Below are 18,101 nucleotides of genomic sequence, written 5' to 3' on the forward strand. Positions count from 1 at the left end.
TAATGGGATTGAGAAGTACTTTTGGTACTTCAGAGGGAAGTGCATGTCAAAGGTTTGAAACTAATTGATTAACTACCTTTGATTTTACTGAGTCTTGGCTCTGAGCTTGTGGCAATGCCTTGGTCTCCACAGATGTACTGTCAGGGTGGGTGTGCTAATTAGATCCTAGCCACAGTAGGGTATGGCAGGATTTATTCCACACGGAAGAATCCCCAAGGAGTTTATGACAAAAATTAAATAGTCTCACAGCAAGGACTAAAGATAATCACCTAACAAATCTTTTCCTGAGCTCTTAGTATTGCAGAATTGCATTGTGTTGTGCTGTCAGCAAAGTCAGCATTGAAAACATTGGTGTAGGTTACTGAAGGAAAAAATTCTTAGTGCAAAGTTTGAGGGAGCTTGATTTCCTGTCAAACTCATCCTGTCAATCCAGGGGAGTTACTGAGGACAGAATAACCTTATAAGAATAGTGTGGAAGCAACTCATTATATTTCAGTGTGGTATCATTATAAGCAATGACTGTGTTTCAAAGCAGTCTCTCACTGCAGCCCCTCTGGAAGGGTAAATCTTACTTAAGCTCTTTGTCCACCAAGAAAAAATGAATTATTTCCCATACAGGTCACACAGAAAGCTGGAGAAAAAATGAAGATGCATATGTAAATGTCAGTCTAGGGGACTGTTTTCCTTCCAGGTTAGTCCCCAGGATTCTCAGCAGTGGTGATATGAGTGCTCCTTTTATATCTGGGACTGTTAGTTGGCTCTGTTCTAATATTTTGGGTTTTTTTTTTTTTGCTTGTGTAACAATTAACCTATGTTTACGATCTGTTGTCTTTAGATAGAATTTCATCTTTTTCATTTCCCTCAAATTTGCTAATAAAAGAGTACAACTGAATGCATCTGTCCCTTATAGTGCTGGACTACAGTAGGGAACATAAATTTAGCTGGAGCATACTTTCAAACATATATCACTTCCAGAATGCTTTCTAAGTTCATTCTTCACCTGCTGTGATGAGCTCTGTTACCTGCCACTTTTCTTTGCTGGTAACACACTAATTCAAGAGCACTTTCTACTGTGCTACAAAATGTTAAGGACAACCTAAAATTCATAATAGCAAGTGCTGACAAGCGCACAGAGAAATGAATGCAACGTGCCAGAAACAAAACTGGCACTCAGAAACTTTTTTTTAAAAAACTACTTTTAGTGGCCTCCCAGAGATTTGCAAAGATATCAGATGCAGAGAGCTCATGTAGTTTACCTGCCGAGAGCTGAACTTGAAATGAATCAGCCACTTAGGGTTCAGCCTCTGAATTTCAGCTGGCTTCAACCTCCAGTCTGGCAAAGTGCTTGTGATCAATAAGGCAATGAAATTATGAACCCTAGCAAGCACAAACCTAGCAATGCAGGATGATAACAATTTCTAAGCCTCATGAAGAGTCAGTGAATTCCCTATCCCCCTGGAGAGGACAAACAATATTTCTTTTGGCAGTTAGCTGTGTCTTCACCATGCTTTGCACCGTAAGACAAAGCTGACACCTCATCCTGCAATGAACCCACTCCTGGAGCACTTGTGTTAGGTTCTTGTAGAAACACAAGCCCAGACCTACACTGACTAGACTAGAGCTTTCAAATTAAGATGAAATAATGCAAAAATAAAAATTAAGAAACAAACAAACAAACAAACAAAACCCAAAAAAACAAACAAACAAAGAAAGAGCTTTTCACATATGGTAAACAGAGGCTATGGAAACTATATAGCTATATCTAATATAAATTACTGCAGCATCCTGGGGAATTAATTCTACCAGCCTTGTACTAAAAGGAAGGCTTTCATTTGGCAAAGCAAAAAATTGCAGGAGGAAGGAAGGAGGAGGAGCAGCTTATATTCCATGTTCTGGTCTTGCAAAGTGCACACATAAACACAGATATATCCTATGGATTTATTTATGCTGTCAGATACATAGCTGTAACATAAATTCTTCTAAACTTATACAAGCAACTGCATTTGTACATTTCCAGGGTCCCTGCCATTGGCTTCTGGGAAGTTTTTCTTGTAAAAAACCTAAATGCAGACATTGGAAACACAAGAAATCGTATCCTACTTTGGCTAGGAGGCCTGTAATGCTTTGCATCACTGGAAAATACCTCTGTTCTCATGGGAAACTTCTGAAGCTTGACCCCATCCTGGTGATCATGGAGCAAAACTAAATTTTCGCTGTAACCTATAAGCAATTAAACTGTAATTGTTAGTGTGGAATATGTAACTTTTCTTTCTTTTTATCCTGTCTCAGCTTCTTTAAAGAATAGAATTGACCCAGATTTTTGTAATTGAAGCCACAAGTTGGGTTCTGGGGGAGAGATTTTCCAAAGGACCTAGAGGCTTAGGAGTACGATATGTACAGTACTTACCTTGGGCCCTGTGGTCATGAGTCAGTGTGGTGATTTCAGTCAATCCTCCAGGTACCTAAAATCAATATTTTGGGGCCTCTGATCCTATGCTCTTCTTCATGAGTCAGATATTCTCTGCTTACTTTGGAGATTTCTTCTCGGATTACAAGACGGAAGTCTCTGCTATTCAGCAGTAATTTAATTACCTTCACTCCTGAAACTTTCTAAACCTCATTCCCTTTCACTGAGGCTGATCATTGTGCAGTAAGGCATTGTTTTAATATGGATGCTGCATACACAAGAGGAAGCAAATTAACATATTTGCAAACACGGAGAAAAAGAAAACATGTTTTCTGCTGAGTATTCTGAAAAATTTATGATATGTGATGCCTATGCCTGTTGTCTCTCATAAAGTCTTGCTTCCCGAAGAGGACTAAATTTGTTCACAAATTGTAGTTCACACCACCTGAATGCAGTAATGGGAAAGATGCATTTTGACTGTGACAACCTAGCATAGTTCAGGCAGTTGACCAGTGAGCAGAATGGCCAATTTGCTTCAGCATAGAATCAGCATCCATAGCAGATGAAGGCAAAACATGTTTCCCATCTCTGTCTTTTAACAATATATGTCTGGTCCCATCTTCATTGAGACCAAAGAAAAGAATCTCCTTGATCTGAGCTTGCAGCAAATTCGCAGTGTCCTCTGCAACCAGGAACCAGATGGAGCTATGCTTTTCACTTACAAACAGCAAACAGCAAGCATTGTACAGATGTGATGTTGCTTCCAGTCAAGGTTGTTGAGTACACATAGCAAGGGTTGTTGAGTACACATAGATCTGCTTAAGATAGCAGTGCTTTCTCTTCTGTGGTGGAACAGCAGAAAAGCAACTTTCAAATCTATTGATTTGGGCAGCACTACTCTTGGATGCTGGGGGCAATGGGTATTCGCATAAGAATGTGTTGCAATCATGCAGCTCATCAGAATGGATAACAGTTGTGTGGTTCTCAGGCAGTGATGTTGCCATGGGGGAGAAGGAAGTGTCTGTTAGATTCCCCCAGTGTCACCAGAAGAACAGAATCATAGAATCATTAAGGTTGGAAAGGACCCCTGAGATCATCGAGTCCAACCATTAACATAATTGCCTGGTCTACGTCTAAACCATGTCCCTAAGCACCACATTCACATGTTTTTTGAATACTTCCAGGGACTGTGTACCACTTTCCTGGGCAGTCTGTTCCAATGCCTAACCACTCTCTCCCTGAAGAAATTTTTCCTAATATCTAATCTAAATCTCCCCTGGCACAACTTGAGGCCATTTCCTCTTGTCCTATCACTTGTTACTAGGGAGAAGAGACTGACCCCCACCTCACTACAACCTCCTTTCAGGTAGCTGTAGAGAGCAATAAGGTCTCCCCTCAGCCTCCTCTTCTCCAAACAACCCCAGCTCCCTCAGCCGCTCCTCATAAGACTTGTGCTCCAGACCCTTCACCAACTTCATTGCCCTTCTTTGGACATGCTCTAGCACCTCAATGTCCTTTTCGTAGTGAGAGGCCCAAAACTGAACACAGTATTCAGGGTGTGGCCTCACCAGTGCCGAGCACAGGGGCACTATCACCTCCCTGGTCCTGCTGGCCACACTATTCCTGATACAAGCCAGGATGCCATTGACCCTCTTGGCCACCTGAGCACACTGCTGGCTCATGTTCAGCTGGCTGTCAGCTAACACCCCCAGGTCCTTTTCTGCCAGGCAGCTCTCCAGCCACACCTCCCCTAGCCTGTAGTGTTGCATGGGGTTGTTGTGACCCAAGTGCAGGACCCGGCACTGAGCCTTGTGCGACCTCATACAGTTGGCCCTGGCCCAATGATCCAGCCTGTCCAGGTCCCTCTGTAGGGCCTTTCTGCCCTCCAGCAGATCAACACTTCCACCCAGCTTGGTGTCGTCTGCAAACTTACTATGGGTGCACTCAATCCCCTCAGCCAGATCATCAATGAAGATGTTGAACAGGACCGGCCCCAACACTGAGCCCTGGGGATCACCACTCGTGACCGGCCATCAACTGGATTTGACTCCGTTCACCACCACTCTCTGGGGTCGGCTGTCCAGCCAGTTTTTTTACCCAGCGCAGAGTTCACTTATCCAAGCTGTGGGAGACAGTGCCAAAGGCCTTACTAAAGTCCAAGTAGACAACATCCACAGCCTTCCCCTCATCCACCAAGCGGGTCACCATGTCATAGAAGGAGATGAGGTTAGTCAAGCAAGACCTGCCTTTCATAAACCCATGCTAACTGGCCCTGCTGATCAGAAGGCACTGATGAGAGGCAGATGAAGATCAGATGAGACTTTTGAGATCCATATCTGCATCTGATCTGTGCATATGGTGCAAGCTGAAAACGGAGGCCTCTGTGTACTTGCTATATGGGAGCCCCCTGAGAGAAAGAGGGGAAAAGACTGAAATGCATACTGGAAGATCTGAACCAAGAGAGGTGATGAATGAAGAGCTGCTGTGATTTTGACAGGACTGAAAGCCTGAGCTAGCAGAGAGGAGCAAGGCACATGCAGACACAGGGAACTCATGGGGAGATGGAGCCTTGGGTGAGGACAGAAAAGCCTCAAAGGACAGAAGGCATGTCTACAAATTGTCTGCAGGCAAGCTGCTGAAAAACTCTTATGGCCCCCAAGGAGACAGCTTGGGAAGGTCTGTTCCAGGAGAGATGAGGCATGAAGCAGAAACTGCTCATATATCCATAGGTCTGCCTTTGCATATTAAATGCCCCCTTCCCACAGTTTTATTGCTCTCATTTCTCTCTGTCTGCCACCTCTCTCCTGAGTTGTGCTCCTGTTTGGATCACACACAATTGAACAATGTAATTTAGGACTGCAGTTTCTAGACTTCACCTTGTTCTTTTCCATTATTAATCAGCCCTCTTCCACTAACACAGTGACAGGATCCTGGCCAGCAGAGCTATGCAGCAGCCTGTGGTGACAAAAACACTCAGACACACACACCTCCCCCCGCCATGGAGTGGCAGTGACAGACACCCAGCACTCTCTCTCTCTCTTACCTTTCATTCTCTACCACAGCTGGAAAGTTGCACAGTTCCCCATGTGGCAGGCTGTGATTCTTTGTTTATTACTCCTCACAAAGCACAGAGATTATCCAGGGTCAGCATGGCTGAGCTGCCTGAGGCAGTCTGGGTGATTCTAACAGTGTATGGCAGAGCTTTGAAATGGATAAATTGAGGGGCACAGAGAGTGTCCACCTTTCAAATGTGTTAAGTCTTCGTCAGAAGTTTTCTGGGGGCTAATTCTCTCCCCTTCTCCATAGCAACTCCTTGGATATCAAGCGAGGGATAAATGAACTGATCAGAAAGACAAGTAGACCAACCAAAAGAAACTAAAAAGAGCCAGAGTGCACAAACAAATGAAATCAAGAGATCCCTAATTTAAGGTGGAAGAAGAGCCAGTGCACATTGCTGGGCCAGATCCACATCAAAGCAGGCTCTGTGTGCTGAGAAGAGAGTACTCAGGGCTCTGGGTTTCAGTACTGCCATGTCCTGTAGGAAAACCCTTCTCTCGTTCTGCAACATCCCCAACTCAGGAGCTTGGAGGGAATTGACGTAGGGGAAGAAAAATATGCTGTTTCCATTGCCACATAAACACACTGCAGCACTCACCACAGCATCAGTAAAAAGACAAAACCAGACCATAGTCCATCACAATGCGACATACTTTCCTAAGCCTCTGACTGAAAACTGCCTCATCTTCACCTGAAAATTAAAGCCAAAGATATGCTTAGCAGCCTGTTCACTCACAGAGAGACCAAAGAAATCATGTAGAAAGACTTCAGGCTTGCATAAATGAAATACACATGGAGTAATCTTCTGTACCCATGACTCTCACAGTTGTGGAGCTAAAGGTCAGTGCTCTCAAATTGTTTCCATCCTACATATAGTCCTGGCAGAAGGTTCCATGAGGTAATGATGGAAAAATCTTAATTGGGCTGGTGTTCTCTTTGGTAATGGAAGAGGAAAAAAAAAACTTAGCACACATGAAATGAAGCCCAAAAGGACAGATGAAAGATAAGGCTTTTTGCAATAGCTGTGTCTTTTCCGTTTTCCAGATTTCTTTTAAAAAGGCATTTCAGAAAGAATCAGGTTAGACATAAGGAGAAATATTTTAATTGTAAAGGGTAGTTAAGTTCCAGAGCAAGTGAGAGCTCTTCACCAGCTGAGGTCTCTAAGAAAAAGACTGGTTTAGGTCAAGTTAACCCTTGAGGTGGAAGGCTGGGCAAGTTGCTCTTTTAGTGTCTTCTCTAACTATATGCTTTCAAGTCTGGCTGATAATTTTGTTCTTTTTTTATTGTGTTGTGTGTTGGAATGTGAACTAAGTTTAATAGACAGGGCTGTGTAAGAAGAGACAAGGTCTCCCCTATATGAATATGTATATGAAGCATCTCGTTAGCTTTTAAAAGCTCAGCTGGTAAATAAAATAGTAATTCCAGAGTTGGCTGTATCTGCCATATTGTTCAGACATAGATTCAGTACCACCTGCAGCTACACAAAAACACTGAGAAGAAAAATTCCCTGAAGAGAAATGTAACCAGGATCATTCATATGCCAACCTTTTCCTAGAAACTAAAACTCACTGTTAGCTGATATGCAGTATTATTTCTTGGGATGCAGACTGAAGACCAATTTCAGGCTTTGAAGAGCACCTTGGGAGGAAGAGGTGTTTCCTGAGTGAAAGAAGAGAAATGTTACCAATTGTCCACAGTGAAAACAACCAGTGATGAAGAATTCCTAGCACCATAGGTGGTGCACAGCTGTGCTGCAGAGTACCTGTATGCATACCTCCAGATGTCCATCACCCAGATGCAGCCACAGTGGAGGAGACTTTGTTGACAGCTGCTACCATCCACAAAAAGTGCTGGCCAGACAGGTCGATCTAGGACATGCTGTTCCATTACAAAATTCCTGCTACCCAGACCTGCATGGGTTTATCTTAGCAAGACATTACAACATTTACTTGCATCCCACTGCCTGCTGTAGGCTTCACACGCACACCCAAAGTCAGCTGAACCTTGTGTTAGTCGAACTTGTGAACATGTCAAGCTACTCAAGGGAACATGGTTCCTTTCTCTGCTCCAAGGACTGAAAACATGCCTTTGATTATCTTTTTTACATTCCCAGCAGTTGACACTGCAAGTCTGGGCTGCAGGACAGGTGTGAGGTACCAAGAGCACCAGTCCTCCTTCCCTTCTTATCCATGTATTAGGAGGGAAGAAAAGTGTGCAGTGAAAATATCCAGTGATGAAAGAAGATGTGACTACACAGAATATATACCTAATGATATTTAGTAGTTTATAGAGACTGTAAAATATGATCGTTGAACCACAGAAATAGTAGATACAGTTATGTGAGCAACTATAATAATCTTAGCAAGTAACTAGAATAATCTTAGCAGCATACAATCATGGTAAATATTAGTAGCATAATGTTATGGTTAACCCAACCTGCTAAGGTCAGCAAGACCACTCTGTTGGCCTTTTGAATCCCCATGTAGAGTATGGGAGTCTCAGGGACATCCTGCCTGGCATGTCAATGGGAAAGATGTTCATCTTGGCAGCAGTTTATTCTCAGACTCCAGTATCCTCTGCACTGATAATCTTCTGCTCGTCCCACCATGCAGTCTTTAAGTTGTCTTTGTATCCCCCACAAAACTGCATTTCCTTAGCTTTTCCAGATAAATCACTTGTTGTTCCTAAGGAGTCAGTTCCAAATCTGATTCAAAAATAACCACTCACTTGCACCTTGATTGCAGCTGTCTTTCTGGAGAGTCAGTTACACAACTGACCCAGAGATAAGCAGTTACTTCTGCAAGTGACTTTAACCATGATGTTACTGCTTTATTCATTCTGTGGCCTAGATGTTTGCTACATAGATTTGTTCATTTTTAGTAAGCTATGGTTAGCTTGTAAAAAGAAATGGTAACTATGTTTGTGGTGGGTTGACATTTTAGCTGCAGGCCCACCTTGGTTCAATAGTCCCCCTATTCCTTGACACCCATACTGCCATTAGAGTTAGATTGAATTTCCAGCATGTCTTTGGTTCATGCACTTACTTTGGCTTCCTGTGGAAAGCAGAAGGAACAGGGAAAAGAAAGAGATGGGGAAGAAGTTGATGGCAGCATTGCTAATCTGGCCTTTTCCTGACGTGCAGTCAGTGAGTGTGGGATAAATCAAGGGCCGCGGTATTTTTTCCCTGCTCCACCTGATGACTGAGGAGTCCAGCCCACCAGTATTTCACCAACATATGACCCAGTGAAAATAATCCTCATGTGACTTAGAAGCAGCAAGGTGGTTCACATACTTAAAATGTTTCGGTATCATCTTGCTCAGTTAGGTCCATAATTCTACATTATTAAGTATATGGTGTCATGAGTGAAGGCCAAGCAGATAATGATACAAATAGAGGCTCTGATATTAAATTTTGTGGGGTTAGACCTAGGAAAAAAATGAAATTGTTCTCATCCTTCAATTTTTTTTGAGATAATGCAATATTTCCCATTCTCAGGAAAGCCAGAGCACCAAAAAGATTCATTATTTTTAGTTATTTTTTTTTAAATTATTTGCTGACTTCACCTAAAAGATTTCATGTAAAGACACTAAGATGCTTTTTAAAAATTTTGCTCATATTAAGACTTTCATTTCTATAATTTTATTTCCTCTGACACAATTTCAAACCTGAAAAATGCCATTTTATTCACCTACATTTTGATTAATGTAAAGCATTACAAAATACCACCGAGTTTAAATGATAACACTGAATACTCAAAACTGATCCTTTCTTACGAAAATTGCTTTTGATGCAATGTCATCTTTCTCCAAGAGAAGAATACAAATGAATTTGTATTTGGGTGTTACAATATGTACTAGGGGGAAATGGCTTGTTTCTACATGTTGTAGCATCACTACGGTTAGGAACCTAGAAACATGAATTTTTGTACTTGGCTTTTCTGCCAGTAAGCTGGAACAATAGAATCTGGTTTTCCTTAGCGCCCTTTCACAGTGAAAAATCTCCTTCCAGGCCATGTATTGCCCCATTCTGCAGCTGCCCCATAAGACTGGCCATATATTGTAAGAGCTAAGGTCCATCTAGCACTGTGCAATTCTTTGAGGGTAATCAGTAGAGGCTTCCTAAGGAAATGTGTCAGCACAGGCTGACAAGTACAGTGCTAGTTCCTTCGTATAATCTTTGAGCTTCCCTCAATTCTAGCACAGAATAGTGCTTGAATGGTTGTTTTTGTTCCACGGTTTCCTGTGGCCTGGATGTTTGTTCAACAAGTTCATGAGCTAGAGGATCAAGCTGCCATGAGCTGATACTTGTTTTGAGATGGAGGATTTGAAAGCATGAAGGGGACCTGGGTGTTACAATTATTTGTGTTGTCTCTACTACTGCTCTTCTCCTCTAGCTGGCAAAGGAAGATAAAGTCTGTGGATAAATTACACTGGGAATCACCTAGAAACATCTACCTGTGACTTGAAAAGGAGAGTGAGTATCAGCCAGACATACAGACTGTGTACAGCCTAGCAGTGTATGTCATTCCCCTTGCAGTGTTTGCTGGTCCTATGTTGGATCTTTGTGGTGTTCAGCCCTGTAGCTACAAGTTGATCAATTGCTGCCTTTGCCTCAGATGTGAATGGAGACATCATTTGTCTTGAACATCTCTCCTGTGAAATCTGGTGTGACAGGCATCCACTAGGTACAAAAATCATCAGACAAATGTCCTTAATGAACATTTTTGGCTTGGAAGAATTGATTTAGAGAACTAAGAGTTTTTGAACTTACTGGTTTCAACCTTACAGGCTGTCATCCTACATCTTAATGATGATGGAGAAAGGAACAAAAATATTGCCTTTGCTCAGAAACGTTTAGGAGTTTCTTGTCAAACCCAAGAGCCCTTTGGAATCAGAAAGTCATGACAGCAGCAAAACATTTTTTGCTTTACTGGTAAACAATTTGGTCTATTCTTAATGGAAAAAATAAAAAGAGAGAATAATGAAAAGAGCATCACCTTCATTTCTATTCAGCAGTACCGTACTATTGGTACTAGAAAATACTGAGTATATTGTCCCAAAATACTGAGTATGTTGTCCCATTCTTCGATGTTTTTGAAATCATATCAGGTTTTCTTTTAAAAGTTCTTTTCAAGCTTATTCATGCAAAATGTTTTGCTAGCCTTTGCATGGGTTTAGGTTAGTTACTTCATGGTTCTGATGAATTAAGAGCAATCTTAATTCCATTTGGTACTTTAACTAAAATTTAGGCATAAATAAAGGAATGGCTTTTACGGAGCAGTAATTTTGAAGCTGATACCTGCTGCAGAAACCCGAATGCCTTTCCTCTTCCTCAAAAAGGTCAAATGCCTCCCTAATGTAGCTGAAGTGAAATTATTGTAAGTAATAAAGAGGGTAGGTTGCAGGTATCCTTCTTGCTGTAGATTTGCATGTGACAGTTTGACTTGATTTTTTTTATCGTGTATATATGTATATATTTTTATCTTGTATCATCATAATCTCCAAAATTTCTGTGGAAACACTTACTGAAATAGCAGCAAAACCTGAGAATTACTGAGGTGTATGAAGACTGAGGAGTGATGAGGGTTGGTGGTGCAGAAATTGTTTTCCTTGGACATCCTTTCAAACTAGCAGTTGGAAAGAAAGTCCTAGTCACTGTGGGAGCTGAGATACTAGAGCACTTCTCTCCCTGTTCACTGATAGGGAGAATATCTGATTCACTCAGGCATATCTTTACTTGTCTATTAAATCTAGCATTTTGAACACAAAATCATAAAACGAGATTCTGGTTACTCATGTAAAGTCTTAGTGGCGTGCCTTTAATTCTTTGTGGGAGTAGAAAATTTCAGATATCCACTCTACTCTCAGGCTTAAGGATGTTTATCTTCAGACAGCATGAGTCAGCTTTACCCCCAAAAGTGCAGAGTTCAGTGTGCAAATACAGACAGAGTTTCTCATGAAGGTTTATTTTCACTAAGAAGTCTTTCTGTCCCACTTATACCAAAAGAACAGGGATGAGGTCGTGTAGGGTATCTCCCACACAAAAGTATCTAAAACTGTCATTTTCACTGCAGTCTGCCTGTCTGTTCTGTCCTGTTTGCCTTTTTTTGTTGGTAATTATTTTTTTCATGAAGCTGTGCCACATCCATAAACCTTTACTATAAAATGCTGCAGACAGAATTTCAAAATCATTGCAGATGATGGACTTGAGCATCAGACTTTTTAACAGAAAAGAGGAGGATCAACAACAGTAGAATACCACCCCAAAACTTTACTAACACAGAGCTGGTATTGTCTTTTCTAGGCCCACAGCTGTATAGTCCCAGATTCTCTCCTGTGCTTGTTTCTGAGTGATCTGAGCATCTGACCATCTTGTCTTGTGATAGCTGTCCATCCACTGGGCTGTACTCCGGGCAAGTTGTTAGGATTGATAATTTAGCTGCCTCTGTAAAAGAGCAAAAGCAGAATATTAACAGTGATGTTCATATTGTAGAATGTCAGGCACCATGTGTGATGGCTGGATTCATCAGTCATCCTGTTCAGTGGGTGGCTGACAATGTGTTATCTCTCCCCTACAGTATGGGATAAAGAAGAAGGAAGAAAAGGAAGCAGAGGCCCAGGCTGCACTGGAAGCTAATGCTGAAGGGAGTCTGACACGCCCAAAGAAGGCAATCCCTCCTGGCTGTGGGGATGAAGAGGCGGAGGAAGAAGAGAGCATTCTAGACACAGTCATCAAATACCTACCAGGGCCCCTGCAGGACATGTTCAAGAAGTAACAGCTGCAGACTGTTAGATGGGCATAAACAGTACTGCAAAGGATTTCTCTTTTGCCCAATGGGGATTTACAATCTTGCCATCCATCACGCAGCCCTCCCCACCTTTGCCCTCTACTGCTCACTAGAAGTCCCTTCGCTTCCTATTCCCTTCTGACTGCCTCTTTCCCTTCCCTCCTCCCCAAGACTCATCCATTCTTTTTTTGTACATAGTCACATCCAGTAGATGCCTCTGAATGGATGTAAAGATTAAAAAGCTGCAGACTACACAACTTTTATTATAAGCCATAGTACTATGTATGTTAAATAAGGCAACAACCTCACATGCATTGCCATCCAAAGCAGGAAGAAGTGTTCACTAAGTGCGAACAGTAGCCTCTTTAATTTTCTTTAATTCTCTTTTTATTATTATTTATAGTAATTATTAGTCATTATTATTGATGTTGTTGTTGATTGGCTCACACTAGCCATTTATTGTTGAGCACATCTGTCCTTGTAAGAGATAGCTCAGTTCTCCCATGGAAGCAGAGCTTTTCTGTTTTAATTCCATCACTGGCATAAATAAGAGATCATTTGGAAGGTAAATCACGCATGACTTACACAGCTGACATCACTCAGAACTGTGGAAGAAGTGAGTCATCTGCCCTCAGATGCTGATAGGAGTTAAATGCCTCAGAATCTAAGCAAGAGTCATGTTACTTTGGGAATTAGCCATACACTTAACTTGAAAGAGCAGACTTTGGTCGGACAGTTGCCATACAGAGAGCTGAAACCACAGGAGAGTGCATGGTGCTCTGGTAGAGGACCCCCTCAACCCCTTTGAAGCCAATGACGAAGTACATAGGCCACTCTGATTAACTAACATCCCTCTTTCTGCCCAGTGCCATGTTCAGCTGTCTCATTCCCAGCAGTGCTTGCAGGATGGACATTTGGTTTCCAGCATATTGTTGTGGCTGTGTCCTGCCCACCCCTTTCTGCAGTGTGTGGGAGAGTGTGGTAGCCTGAATGTTAGCCATGGCCCGGGAGATCCAGAAATCCTGAGTATGCCTGCTAAATTACTGTGGGGCCTTGGGGAGGTCACTTATTTTTCTGTCCCCCCAAGCCTCTCCAGAGGTAAAATGTAGGTTTCAGCTTCTACCTACTATAAAGGGATAAAGTGAGGATGCTTCTCCAGTGCTGTGCAGGAGCTAAATAATATTATAACAGTGTGTGGCATCACTTGATGCAAGAAGGGTGGGAGGAAATCTCTCTCACCATTATCTTTGTTGCCTTTCCAGAAACAGATACAGAGGCCTTCTCAATACAGCACTGTAGGCATTGAGTAACTACATAAGCCAAATTCTACTTGGAGATGTTGACTTGCTAGTACATCCACAGACTCACAGACATAGATTTATTCTGAACACAGACCCTCATGATCAAGTATGTGGCTTGTCATCTGAAGAGCTGATCCTGGAGTTTTTGCATTTGGCTAGGTCTCTATAGTATCTCCTGTGAGAGCATCATGCCATCTCAGTCTCCCAATCTTGTAAGAGAATCAGGGTTTGCCTGGCAGAACATGCATTGCTTGTCCCTGTCATGGGAACAACAAAGGTTTCCTAAGTACATGGAAGAGATATGGAAGCAAATACGTGCTTTCTACTGACAATAAAAAGGAAAGCAAGCTGAGACACTTCATTATGTACCTAATTTAAGCATGTTGCTTCAATGAAACTGCTGTAATGCACTTGTTCAGTGGAGCTGAGTTTAGGCAAATATTTCAGTACTTTTCCGAATAAGGAATTTTAAAATATATTTATAATTTCATTTAAGCAGCAGAAATCTGCACCATGGTTAAGGCAGTGGGATTGTGAACTCTGTGCCTTTTAGCAGCATCTCTTATAATAGGGAAGAAAATATTATGGAACAGAAGAAATATATTTATTTTGCCCTCCTCACCCAGTTCTTATTCAGGTATGCTAGTCCCTGCTTCTTCACAAATAACTTCAACCATAAGTTTCTACCAAATCCAAGGTGGAGACTGAGGAATTTTGACTGATCTACAAGTCAGAACTAGCTGATAAAGATGCAATTTATTTCAGGCTGGATCTACAAACAAGATATGTTCATTCAAGTACAAGGTGCTAAGGGATTCCCCAAGGAAAGAAAAGGCAGATTTTATTCTTTCAGATAATCTCAGTGGGTTTTTGCCCTAACTTTCATTTAAAGCAAAACGAGTGTCTCCCTGCTAATATTTTAATGACCCAGAGCAGTCTTTATCTCTGAATCAGTGCTTGGGTATAGCATAGCAGTGTAGAGCAATTTATCATTTTCTAGGGAGAGTGTCCTACTCACCCCATGCAAATTCAGCAACTAGTAATTTGAGCCTATTTAAGTAAATCTCAAAGATTTGAAAACTCTCCTTTTGTCACAAAGGCAGCAGCTGTTTTTGATGCTCTGCCATAGAGGGAACTAAATCCAACACCCCTGAAAGCTAAAAGGCAGAGGCTGACTCTTTGCTTCAGCCACTCATTGGCAGTGAAATCTCCTAGCCCAGATCACACTGACACACCAACACCAATAATTTTGAAATGCTCTGACTAATCTCTGTGGCCTGCGTCCTCTAATACATAAGTAGAACCAGCAGAAATTCCCCCCTGTTGAAAAGAACATATCCATTCATATTTTCGCCTGGCCTTGTGCTGGAGAACTCTGCAAACCAGCAAACAAATAAAGAGGATGAGCTCATTCTGCTTTGCTTTGGCCTTTCTCTACCACTTGCTTGCTGAGCTTTCCCTAGCCCTCATCATGGACTCACTTCCTCAGCCAGCCAAATACTGTTCCTGATATAGAATCAAAATTTTCTGCCTGGTGTCCTCCTTGCAGAATGGTACTGCCAAATATTTGTTTAATTGTTTTCACGGTCTCCCTGGCAGCTTGATGTGCATGTGTGTGCGCATGTGTGTGCGCATATATGTGAAAGATGAGGAAAATGGAGAAGAAAGGCAGAAAAGAGAGAAGGGAAGAATGTTTGGTGTTATTTTTTCTAACTGTGCCTCGGCATCTGTGGCAGAATGACTGGTCTAAGTCAGGATCTTGTGTGGCCTGTGCTCAAATTTCATAAGTATGTAGTGCTGTCCCTGGGCTCAGCGCATTAAAAATACTCCTTTTGTGAGCTGAGCTCCTGAGCTGTGTGAACATCTGGATCTGAACCCTGATGAGGTTCATAAGAGCAGGAGGGAAAGGGAAGGTGGTTTATTAAATAAAGTTTGACGAGTCTTTTTCATTGTGGGAGCTTCCCAGCCCAGCCATGGCATCACTTCTGTACCCTGGTTCTCCACACCCACCCAGCCCATCCTCCCTGGACAGCAGAAAGTTCAGCCAGGTATGAACTTGTAGTTCCCATTTTAATTTTCCTTTTCCTTCAGTAAAGAAACATGACAGAAGACTGAACACAAATACCGGACAGGTTTTGCCTGGTTTTGCCTCACATAACTTTTAGCACATTGCATGAGTTCTGGGCCTCTCCTCAAGTCATTCCACTGTCCCTGAAGTGCCTAAGCCATGCTGAACAGACTCGAGAGCAGGCACTCTCCCCTCCCTTCTGCCCATTCGTTTCCCTTCCCACTCTGAACTGGCAACATGGGAAACAGACACCTTTGGCTCCTGTATGGATGGGAGAAGCATTGTCTCACACAATCCCCCTCAGCACTCAAGCAGGTGTTGAAGCACTTAAACAAGACCAAAGAGAAGCATGGTTCATTGTTTGGATTCTGAATATCTCTTTGTCTTTCCATGCTAGTATTTTGCTTGCATCACTGGTCTGTTCAATCTCAGGTAAATGAGGTCTTTTAGTTAAAAAAACTAGTTTTAATTTACACGGAAAGGTTGGTGGCTAGACACTGCAGCCATTTTCCTTCACAGCTCCAAGACCTTACTTGTTAGTGTAAAAAAAAAAAAAAAAAAAAATTCAAAAGGCCTCCACGTTTGGAGGGTAAATGATTTAGTTTGCCATTGACCTTGTGAACTCACATTTATCTTTAGAGAAAGCCATATGAAATCAGACTGCAATATTAATTATGAATGCTACTCTTGTGTTTAAAATACATAAAACAAAATATAAGATCATTTGCTAAATCACTTTGGAGTTCCTCTGTCTATGTTTCTAGTACCATACGTTGGCTTAGGTCCCTCCCAGTCCCTCTCCTTCATCAAGAAACACCACATGAATGCTGCTGAATACATCTTTTTGGCAAGCTTACTTTGCTAGAATAAGCATTGTTAGAAATTAGGTGTTGTGACCTCAATGTAACGTCTTAAGTATCTGAAAGTTGTCTGTATCTGTTCTGAATATATGTTCTCAAGATAACTGTTTCTTCACGCGCTGAGTTAGTAAAATATTTCAGTACTGTCTTTAAAAAAATTGCTTGTTTTCTCTCTTTCTCTCTTGCACACACACAAAGCAAAATTTGACTTAGCCATGCATTTTCTAGTAGAAATGCTCCTCAGCTTTCTTTTGGATGCATGCAGTACTCTCCAAGCAGCTAGAAGACGATTTAAAGTAGAGACTTTGTGAATATGAATTTCATTTGTTATCTGCCTGCTACTTTTTCCTGCATGATGTGGGTAAATGGTATGATGTTCTTTTAAAATGGAATCACAGCCAATAAAAAAAACAGTGATTTCATACATTTTTTGCAATGCTTTCCTGTGAAATTCCTACCAGGCTACACTTAGAAAACAAAGTATGGATGCTGATATACAAATAGAATGGTTATAGAATCAAGGAGAAATATGGATATTATTTGAAGGGATATGTTAATTTTTTCATTTGTCAAGAACACTAATGAGGTTTGACATCTACAGGTGATTATCAAACTTTAAATAAGTTTTGCTATCAGGAATTAGTTTTCCTTAGGAAGAGCAGAACAACATTCCTTTGAAAGAAACACATGCATCTAACTATGGTTTAGTGAGAATGTGTTTGAATCTTAAAAGCAAAATGGTGAAAAGCTGATTTGCAATGACATCAAATATATCTCTGGATCCAGAATTTGTGATATATACAAAACTCTTTGGGTGGCAAGCCGCACACAGCTAAGCCTTGTTTTACTTGCTCAGGGACAAGTCAGTAGTTGTTATGTTCAGCATAACAGCATTGCATCATGTTAGAAAAAGAAAGAGAAATAACCATACATCTTATAGGAAACTCTGATACACTTTCCCCTAGGAAATCTCTCCCTCAGGACCATTGCATAACAATGTGGGTTTTTTTAACTACCAGAAGCAGCCAGAGGACTGTCACAGAGAATCAACTCATATTATTTACATCCCATAATACCTACTCAGACTTTGAGCCCAGTGTTGCTAAGACCAGCACATGCTAATGTTACTGCAGCCTGTGAGTTCCAGGGCAGGCTCTTAATTTACTCCGAGTTTCAGGTAAGATTTATGTTTGAGGAAGATAACAGGGCAAAAAAGTGTTTTTCATTGGTTCACCTAAGAAACAGCCAGTTCAAGGGAACCAGAATAATCATATCAGACCAGTGTGGTCAGGGGAAAAGGTTCAGATACCAAAGAATGAAAGCAGGTCAACAGGCTTTATTTTGCAATGGAGGTAAATTATTCTTTGGAACCAGCTTCTGCCTTTTTACTAAAAAGATACAGAAGGACAATTCCAGTGATGAAGCTGGTTCAATCTACATTTTCCCACTTCAAAAGCACACTTTGTCATGTAAAACATTCTACAGTGAGAACAAGACAAAAAGAATTCAGCAGGCACATCGTGAGTGGTTCTGGTGAAAAATCACTCCAGTTACAAAGCTGCATTAGTGATCTACTCAGACACTGGTCCTGGGATGAAGTGATCAGCCCTACTGTAAGAT

General features: G+C 41.5%; 1 protein-coding gene across 3 annotated transcripts in view; it reads left to right on the forward strand.

Moving 5' to 3' along the window:
* The window catches only part of CPLX1 (complexin 1), a 117,046-nt gene extending 100,175 nt beyond the window's left edge, over positions 1-16,871 (forward strand). For all 3 annotated transcript variants that reach the window (XM_087742554.1, XM_087742553.1, XM_087742555.1), the window contains one exon: positions 12,043-16,871. In XM_087742554.1, coding sequence (XP_087598680.1) covers positions 12,043-12,240 — 198 coding nt within the window. In that variant the 3' untranslated portion in view covers positions 12,241-16,871. The remainder of the gene's footprint in view (positions 1-12,042) is intronic.
* The last annotated feature ends 1,230 nt before the right edge of the window (positions 16,872-18,101 follow it).

Source organism: Nipponia nippon, unplaced genomic scaffold (genome assembly GCF_047370975.1).
Source record: "Nipponia nippon isolate SJK-2023a ecotype South Korea unplaced genomic scaffold, ASM4737097v1 scaffold_8, whole genome shotgun sequence".
NCBI classification, from domain to species: domain Eukaryota; kingdom Metazoa; phylum Chordata; class Aves; order Pelecaniformes; family Threskiornithidae; genus Nipponia; species Nipponia nippon.